At 42.5% G+C, this 10,000-nt stretch overlaps 1 protein-coding gene across 2 annotated transcripts in view; it reads right to left on the bottom strand.

Moving 5' to 3' along the window:
* The window catches only part of Abhd12b (abhydrolase domain containing 12B), a 29,151-nt gene that overhangs the window by 9,062 nt on the left and 10,089 nt on the right, over positions 1-10,000 (bottom strand). For both annotated transcript variants that reach the window (XM_021179677.2, XM_021179678.2), the window contains 5 exons: positions 7,792-7,822; positions 5,751-5,796; positions 5,506-5,635; positions 5,052-5,089; positions 1,334-1,413 (listed from right to left, as the gene is read on the bottom strand). In XM_021179677.2, coding sequence (XP_021035336.1) covers positions 1,334-1,413; positions 5,052-5,089; positions 5,506-5,635; positions 5,751-5,796; positions 7,792-7,822 — 325 coding nt within the window. The remainder of the gene's footprint in view (positions 1-1,333; positions 1,414-5,051; positions 5,090-5,505; positions 5,636-5,750; positions 5,797-7,791; positions 7,823-10,000) is intronic.

Below are 10,000 nucleotides of genomic sequence, written 5' to 3'. Positions count from 1 at the left end.
ACTCCTGTGCTTCACTTCATTCATGAATGTGCTTCATTTGCTCACATTCGTTGTGTGTATGTGACTATAAACAATTGAGTCAGGCCTGACAAAAAGTGTAAACTTAAATCGAGAAGCTTGTGACGAGAGGATTGTCATTGATTGGAAGCCAGCCCATGCTACACAGTGTGAGTTCAAGTGTAGTCTGGGCTATGAAATGAAACCTACCTCAAAAAACCTAATAATGGTGATTGATGTGTTTATAAAAAGATAAAGAGAGGAGGAATATGTTCTATGGAGATGTGGTGAGGTATTGGGGAGAGGGTGCCTCAGTGGGCCCATGCCGAGGCATCCCTTTCCCCTGAGGGACCAGCCACAGGACGGTATAGTATAGAATAGAGTTTATTCAGGGCATGGGGAGGGGAGTTAAGAGGGTAGTAGAGACAGAGAAAGGCAGAGAGGGAGAGAGTAGAGGAGTAGAGGAGTACTCTACTCTTGAGCACATGGAGAGAGGGAGGAGGGAAGCAGAGAAGAAGCAAGAAAGCAAAAGAGGAGCAAGACAGCAAGGAGGGAGCAAGCAGCCGCTTTTATTGTGAGTCAGGCACACCTGGCTGTTGTCAGGTAACTGTGGGGCAGAGCATACCTGGCTATTGCCAGGTAACTGTAGGGCGGAGCATACCTGGCTGTTGCCAGGTAACTGTAGGGCGGAGCATACCTGGCTGTTGCCAGGTAACTGTAGGGCAGAGCATACCTGGCTGTTGCCAGGTAACTGTAGGGCAGAGCATACCTGGCTGTTGCCAGGTAACTGTAGGGCGGAGCTTAGCCAGAATGCTAACAACGATGATCATGATGATGATGATGATGATGATGATAACAGGAGAATGGGCATAATAAATATTTTAGACTCATCTTTGCTCCACTTTCTTGAGAAGACTGATGTCTATACCTGGAGTACTATGTAAAAGCATTTCCTTTAGAATCTTCCTTATTATAAAATAATGTAAGAGCTATGGCTGGTATTCATAAAACTGAAACATGTATAAAAATTTTTTCAATTTAAAATGAGTAATTACCATAGTAAAGCTATATCCAATGAGTTTTAAAATTATAAACAGTGTGTTCACTTCAGCAACACATGTATATAATAAAATATATACAGTTCATTTGTGGGGGTATAAAACTTTCACTTAATTGGTTCCTCTGTTAGAGGAGATGCTTGTGCCTTTGGTAGTAAACGGACCAAGCCTAGAACAACTCAGAAACATATGAAGCTCATTAAAGACGTGAGCCCTATCCATGAGTGCCTGGGTATAGAAACAGCCAGGACACAGAGTGGGAGGAATGAGAGACTCACCTTTACCAAGGGAAAATTGATAGTTGCTGCCCATATGTTGGTAAATGGAGCTTCTAAGATAATAGCATCAACTGGACATCCTAGAAAACATAAACAACAAAAAAACAAATGAGTTAACTCTCCTCTTCAAACACCAAAACACCACCATCCCTAGATAAGGGGGGGGGGGAGTCCTCAGGGTCTTGTACATGAACTGCCTACATCAAAGCCATTTGTGAAATGTTTTAATATGCAAGCTCTTGAACCCCACAGTGTACCTGGGGTAGGGACTAAGAATGTGTGTGTGTGCATGCATGTGCACGTGTGCATGTTCATGTGGGTGCACATGTATATGCAAGCATGCATGCACATGTGACACATGCATATAGAAGCCAGAGGTCAACTTCAGATGTAGGTCATCAGGAACCATCCACCTTGTTTACTGAGGCAGGGTCTCTCATTGATCCGGAGCTTGCTGGTGAGGCTAAGTTGGACCAGTGAACTCTAGTAACCCTCCTGCCTCTGCTTTCCCAGTGATGAGATTAGAAGTGCACCACTACAGTGGACATGGTGGTATGGATATTTGATCCCAGGTCATGGGAGGCAGAGGCACCAATCTCTGGGAGTGGTGTCCAGTTTTGTGTACATAATGAGCTCCTGTCTCAAAAAATCAGTAAATAAATATCCCATGATCACACCACTATGCCTTGCTTTTTCACAGAGGTTCAGGGAATAGAACTCATGTCTAAATTGAGCATAACAAGTACTTTACTGAAGTTATACGGAGGCAATACTCCAACTCAAGAGTATGACTTTTAACCAGCCCTCTCCTTCTTCAGTATCTCTATGTACACGATGGTTAAAACCACTGCCTTCTACTAAGACTACAAGACTTCCCGGGCTCAGAGATTGTAGGAAAGCAAAGTGTTCCATGGAGAAAGAGGCTGATTAGGTTCTTTCCTCGAAGCTCAGAGAGCAAGTAGAAAATGCATATGGCAGAAGGGTATGTATATGTGTGTATGTATATTGAATATGCACTATATGCATATGTATGTGCATAGATGCATAGATGTAATTGAATGTGCATGCATGTTTGTATGTGTATTTGCATATGTGTACCTATATGATATCTGTGTGTGTGAGAGAGAGAGAGAGAGAGAGAGAGAGAGAGAGAGATGTGTGTGTGATATGTGTGTATGTATTTGAAGGTACCTGAGGACTGCTGATCTATGAGAATTTTTAGAGCCAGTACCAAGTGAGAAAAGCTCAAAGAATTTAGACTGCCTTTCCCCTCAAGCTGATGAAACTCTAAATCAGTGGTTCTCCACCTGTGGGTCATGACCCTTTAGACCATTGGAAAACACAGAAATTTACATTAAAATTCATTACACTAGCAAAATTACAGTTTTGAAACAAATTACAGCAACAAAACCATTTTATGGTGGAGGTCACCACAACACAAGGAACTGTATTAAAGGTCACACCATTAGGAAGGCTGAAAGCCACCACTCTAAATGCTTCCATTTTAATTGGCAGGATTCAAAATTAAAACTGAGAATTATTGGTACTCTCACAGAAACAAAACAAAAACTACGACTATTCATGGGGGCCGTGGAGATAGCTCGGTTGGTACAGTGGTTCCCATACAAGCATGAAGATCTAAGACCAGATCCCCAGCAACCAGACAAGGAATGGTGTGTGGAGGGTGGCACATGTTTCCCTCCCAGCACTGAGGAGTCAGAGATAGGAGGACACCAACAGCTGCCTTGGCAGCTACTCTAGCTGAAAGGTGAGCTGAAGGCTCAGTGAGAGACCCTGCTCTAACGATAAGGAGGAGAGCAATTGAGAAGGATATTTATCATCAATATTTGGACTTTACATGCATATCTTCACACATGCAGACATGTGTGTATACACAAACATGCACACGCAGACACATGTGTGCGCAGGCACATTTGCACACATACAGATACACACATACATACACATGTGTGCACATGCATACATACTTACACACATATGTACATGTTCCATGCATGCACACACATGCATATGCAGACACATCTGTGCACAACATATGCACACACACACACACACACACACACACACACACAAAATTACTAATTATTCAAGGTATGACAATAAGGTAGGGAGACTCCAGAACATTTCTATGAGCTTTGGCTGTGACCTCAAAGGACTTCACTCTAGGAAAAACAGTCCATCAGCTATTAAGCAATGCTGATAAAGGCTGAGGGCAGCATCAAATCAACATAATCTCTGATTGGTTCATGGTGATTTTATCCCCACCCAAAATGCCTTGAAGGAGAAACGTAGAGTATTCCTGGAAGAAGACAACATCAGCACAAGTTCTCACTTTCCATAAGTAATTGCTATTATGTAATCAAAAATAACTATGTCTATAAAGACCTAGGTTATAAATCAGTGATTTTACACTTGCTTGCCATGCCTGAGGCCCTGAGTTCAATGCCCAACTGCAAATAAAAAATACAAAGTGTCAAGTGTTGATGGCACATGCCTTTAGACTCAGCACTCAGGAGGCAGAATCTTTGTCAGTTTGAGGCCAGCTTGGTCTACAGAGTGAGTTTGAAGATAGCCAGAGCTACACAGAGAAACCCTATCTCAAGAAACAGAACAAACAAACAAAAAACCTGAAGTCCAAGGCTATTTTTACTGCGATTTGAGAAACAACAACAACAACAACTTAGGCAGTTTACTCAGCTGCCAGAAGTCAGGTGTGGCTAGAGGGAAGAGAGCAAGACACAGAATTAGACACCAGTCTGTGGGCAGTTGCACTGGGGGCGTTAGAGCAAGCATGTGAACTCTGAGTATCAGCATAAGCACACAGGATTGTTGTCCTTGGACAAAAGAGATCAACAAGCAGACTGACTGACTGACTGACTGACTGACTGACTGACATATATAGACTGATGTAGATAGATAGATAGATAGATAGATAGATAGATAGATAGATAGAGGATACACGTTTCTCAGTGAAAGCTCACATATTTCGCAGTAAAGATCTGTAAGCAACTGCCAGACAAAACTGCAATTGGTTATGAGCTTTTTAAAATTTTCATACCAGCATTTGGATACATTTTTTAATCCAACACTTCAATACGTGGAGTAAACCCTAATTTTTTTTTAATCTTTAAGCAAATGTTCTAGCCCTATTCACATCTCTTCCCAGAGATTTCTAAATTCATAAAACCAGTTAGAAAGCAAGAAAGTAAGCTACACTTTCAGACTCTAGATTCATGATACACGCAGAACTCTTTGACAAACACCAAGAATATTATGGAAAACAGGCTGCAGAGGGCAGTGTGACTATGATTATCATTTGAGAATATAGTATTTTCCTGTCCTATCATTTAAATAAAACATCATTTTTAGAAAGAGGACTCTTTGAGACTAAGACTTGCTATGTAGTTCAGGCTACTTCAAACTCAAGCTCTTCCTGCCTCAGCCCCTGAGCAATGGGATCACAGGTGTACACTGCCAGACCCCGGGGACGTCATGTTAGCTCTTTTCTTAGTATTCATTCTTAATTTCACAGCCTATAATAGCTGCACTTACACTGCTAAAAAAAAATCCTTTAGAACTGGGACATGTTGGGGTCTGTGTCAGTGTGTACACATATACACACATTTCATAGAACCTCCTGGCTTTATATTTTTCTACCTCAAGACAAAAACTCTTCTGTTTAGGAATCTTCCATTACCTTTTGCCTCTAGGACTCTCGCAGCATTTGTTGCAACTCTGTAAAGAAAAATGACAAGCATGCATGTGAAACATGGCAGTCACTCAAACACTGTGGCCTCAACAACCCAGAGGCAGCAAGTGATGGAAAAGCTCTGGACTATCTGCCTAGAAAAATCCAGACACCCAGTTTTGCCCAGAATTGGCCCTAATGTAAGGGTCTTATTCTCTAATGCTCTCACGAATTATTCCAGAGTTGAAGTCAGTGTCATAATTACACAGGATGTTTAAGGGACTTGTGGAGAGAGTGTCTTACAGGCAGGCATCCTGACAGGGTAGGCTCTTACTGTTTCTGAAGTGAAAGACCAAAGAATGGAGGTGTCCCTGTTTGTCTTCCCTTCCACTGTTTGCTGTGACTTTAAAGACATAACCCCTCCAAGGACCCACCAAAGGACACGGCTTCAGCTTGCACTTACGCTGATCCCAGAGAATGGCCCCACAGACACACAGGAGTTCTACCACTTCTTGCCTTGGTCCATTCATAGACATAAGTAATGTCTGTGGTTAGTCCCTCCTCTGTGGGTGTTCCTGTAGAATCCCCAAATCCTGGCAGCAAGAAGACACAAACACAGGATCATGCACTCCAAACCAAGCAGTCATCAAAAGCCTTCTGCCCCACCCCTGCCCCGTCACATCTTTTTTCACTGTTCTCAACACATACCTCTATAGTCCACAGACAATACATGGAAGCCGCCATCACTCAGCACCTGTATACCATATGAGCTGTTATCATTTCAAATGAGAAGATACAGAGAAGGCCCTCTGCAACACATCTATCTTCCTGAGTGTGATGGGAAGAAAGACATCTTCTGAAGGGCTGGGATACAGCTCCCTGGTAAGGCACATGCCTAACATGTTCCAGGTGCTTGATTTGAACCTCAGGATCACAAAGATTCTGTATTTTTTTTTTTTTAATCTAGAGATGAAAGTCTGTGCAAAAGATGGAAGCAGCCTAGGTCACTCACATCTGGGCTCTGGCACTAACCAGCTATCCAACCTTAGTCTGTTTGTTAAACATTCAAATATGTAAATAATATTCAGGGCTGCCAGAGGGCTACATGGATATTGTACTTATGAACCTGATTCCATGTCGGAGTATCATTTAAGCAATCTCCAGAGCTGGAGGTGTGGCTCCGTAGTAGAGCCCCAGCCCAGCAAGCTCAACGCCCTAGGCGCCATTGCTAAGACCACACACACTCTGAATGAATGAATGAATTTCTCTGATAATAAAACACTACACAGAGTGTGGGGAGAGGCAAACCTCACCGTGGAGAGGTGCCTGTCTTGAGTATGGTCAGATAAAAGATAGACTTTCAACTAAAAAAATAAAGAGATCACCACTTGAGTATGAAATCATTGCCCAGCCCCAAGTAGATAAGGAAAAAAAAATATGAAAAGCTCAATTTTAAATGAACTAAAACACAATAATATACAAAGATGAGATATTCTTAAAGATCTATTTTGTAGATAAACTGAAGTGAACATTCGTACTAAGTAGCTAGAAGTTGCACAGGTCATTATGGGCAGAGCCAAGATTCTGCCCAAGCCTGCCTGGACCTGCCTGTATCTACGTACTATGGCTTCCTACTGCAGGGGATGTTCGTGGCTCCGCCTCCTCGGGGATCTTTTACATTCAGATCAAACTACAAGTCAGGAACTAACTGGAACTTTCTGCTTGAGCCAGGCTACATAGTCTTCAAAAAGCTAGCCAACACAGAGAAGCTAAGTACCGGAGACATGGGGTAAGCTTGTAGCACCCCACACTGAGTAAAGATAACAGTAACAACCCTTACTTCCCAATAGTTACCCCTAAGAAAATAAACAAAGCACAAAAAGCAAAGGAGATGCCTTCAGTATTCTGTAGCAGGCTGGAGAGATGGCTCAGCAGTTAAGAGCACTGACTGCTCTTCTGAAGGTCCTGAGTTCAAATCCTAGCAACCACAGGGTGGCTCACAACCATCCATAATGAGATCTGAGACCCTCTTCTGGGGTGTCTGAAGACAGCTACAGTGTACTTAGATATAATAATAAATGAATCTTTTTTTTAAAAGTATTCTGTAGCTATAGTATTTAAGTAAATTCAAAAGAAAAAGTGAAATTTATTATAATATCAGTGGGCTAGTTAGCAGTTAGTTATGAATGAACTGGAAAAGGTATAGCCTTTAAATTGGTAATTATGACCCTATGTTTAAAACATGGAAAATAGGGCTCAGTGTGGGATAGGAGCCTAACTGCAGCACTTGGGAGGCAGAGGCAAGCAGATCTCTGTGAGTCCAGGGCTAGCCTGGGCTATATAATAATTTACAGATCAGCCAGGGTTATGTAACAAAAAATGTTTATAAAACAATGTTAAAGCATGCAATATAAATTTATATATAGGTACAACAATAGTATCAAAGGTTTTTATGAGAGAGAAAAAAGACCAGAATGAACTCAAATGAAGGTAATTGGGCTAGGGAAGGAGTGAAGGATGGAGAGAGGGAGGAAAGGAAAGAAAAAATAATATAATAATAAAGATCTTTGTGTTTGTTTGCTTGTTTAAATCATGTGTTCAGACAGGCTCAAAAGATTTGTGGAAATGAGATCAAATTAATGAAAGGGTTTTAGGGCCCAGAGTTATTCTCCTACACACAGGAGTGTGCCACCTGCACACACACACACACACACACACACACACGCTCCCTGCAGTCTCTCAGGCATACCTGTGTCAGCTTAATTCTTCCAGAAAATGCCCTGTAAGGAGAGAGGCAGAGGGAAAAAGAAAACCACACGAATTAGGAACCACTAAGACAAACTCAATAAAAGTCACTCTTAGGTGTCGATCCTACTCAGTCTTTCCCCCTTTTCCTTTTGAGATTTGTTTGTTTTGTTTTGTCCCATTGTGGTTTGAGACAGTTTCACTGTATAGCTCTGGTTGGCCTCACAGAACTCACACAGATCTCTCTCCACCTCCCAAGGGTTGTCGTTAAAGGAGTGTGGGAGCACTCAGGAGGCAGAGGCAGGCGGATTTCTGAGTTCAAGGCCAGCCTGGTCTACAAAGTGAGTTTCAGGACAGCCAGGGCTATACAGAGAAACCCTGTCTCGAAAAAACAAAAAACAAAAAAACAAAAAAAAAAGAGTGTGGGTCCACACCTGGCCTAACAACTCTGGTCTGGTTTTTGGTTTTTGGTTTGGGTTTTGGATTTCGTTTTTGTTTTTTGCTTTGGTTTGGTTTGGTTTTTATAGTTAGGAGAAATAAAGAACAGGAGAAAAAGAAATGTCTGTTAGTGGCAAGGCCAGCGGGCCCATGTCAAAGCAGGTGATTGAACAATGACTCTCTTTGGGTGGGCTTTCCAGCACGAGCTTTTGATAATGTACTACTATAACCCACCTCCGCTGGATTCTGTGCAGCGGAAATTAACCCCTAAGTGTTCTCTGTCAGCTAAGTTTGGAAAGAGCAATTCAGAACCAGGGGGGTCAGACTGGGTCACCTGCACTCAACTCCAGTTTGTCTAAACCCCATTAACTCAGCCACAATATACAAAAAGAAATAGAGAAAGATGTGCCTTTGGGAATACAAGATTCCCCCAAAATGACAGCATCCACTCTCAACCTTGACCAAACAAAGCAAAGAATTAGCCAGAAGGCAGGAAATCCCTTTAAGAAAAAAAAAAAAATTGCCTTAGAGCCAAAGTTGTTCTGTGAGTGAGCCGTGGAGTTCCCAGAGCATCTAGTTAAAGCAATAAACCCATTCCCTAGAAACAATACGGAGCCACACTTCAAATTTTATATACAACTTTACCAGATTTTCCCATGTCTAAATATGCTCATGGGTGCATTAACGAATCTCCAGGGACTTCCTGTTTGGGGACTGGTGCTCAGTGCTCAGGACACTGCTGGCTGTGAGCTGAGACTGCAGGGCAAATGCTAAGGATGGTGTGGCTGGTGAATCTGAATCAATTGAGTACAATTTCAGATCCACACCGAGGCATAGGCATGGCAGTATGGTCTACTGATCCTTTAAATAAACCCTACTGGAACACTGTCCAACTTCATAAATCAGAACAATGTTAAACAAGGCTGACCACTGCTCAGCTTCACTGAGAAATCTCAGGGAATGTGATTCTAAAACAGACAGAGAGAAGGCAAGACTTGAGAAAGCCATCATCACCTGACAGGACATGACAGACAAAGAGGCACAGGCAAGGTAGCCAGTGGGCAGGTTCCCTGAGCCCATCACTGGGTTTGAAGAGCCCTATCCCCACAGATTCGAGGGAGATCCTGGGTTTGTGCTACCCTGCTCCTCCCCCAGGCAGAGCTGTCCTGCAGTTCTCAACTGATAATAGTCTGGGCCAGGGAAGGCTTTGACAACACATCAAAGGACAACAGGCTTCTGGGAGGCCAGCTCTGTGACAGTGCCAGACAGGGACCACAGAGACTGAGGCATGAATAAATATGTTAGAGTGGAATTTATCAGAGTCCCCAGGTTCTGTGCTGAAGAGTTCCAGGTGACTTCTCTCAGGTGTCAGGCTTCTGATGAATAGAATGGAATTAATGCTAACTAATGGACTCTCCACTGTCATTTTCTGGAAGAGACGACCAACATGGAAATTGCTCTGTTTGCCCTTTAACACTTGTTTAGACCTTTTCCAGCCATCCATGGGTCTGTCAATTCATGGAGTATTTGGAGACCACTTGGAACTTGCAGGCCTTACAAAAGGAATGTGTGTCACATAGAAAGTTATGCATAAAAAAAGAAAGTTATGAATATTCAAAGCAATGCAGGGGGATATTATACAGGCTACGTAAGAAGGATTGCATGAAGCCATTTGCAAACAATTATTCCTAGCAACAAGAACAAGAGGGAACCAGTCTGAGGCTGAGGGGAGAGGGGCTGGGCAAATAAATATTCTTTCTTTTTTTTTTAATTTT

This window comes from Mus caroli, chromosome 12, assembly GCF_900094665.2.
Source record: "Mus caroli chromosome 12, CAROLI_EIJ_v1.1, whole genome shotgun sequence".
NCBI lineage: Eukaryota > Metazoa > Chordata > Mammalia > Rodentia > Muridae > Mus > Mus caroli.
This window is presented reverse-complemented; position numbering and strand designations above follow the sequence as displayed.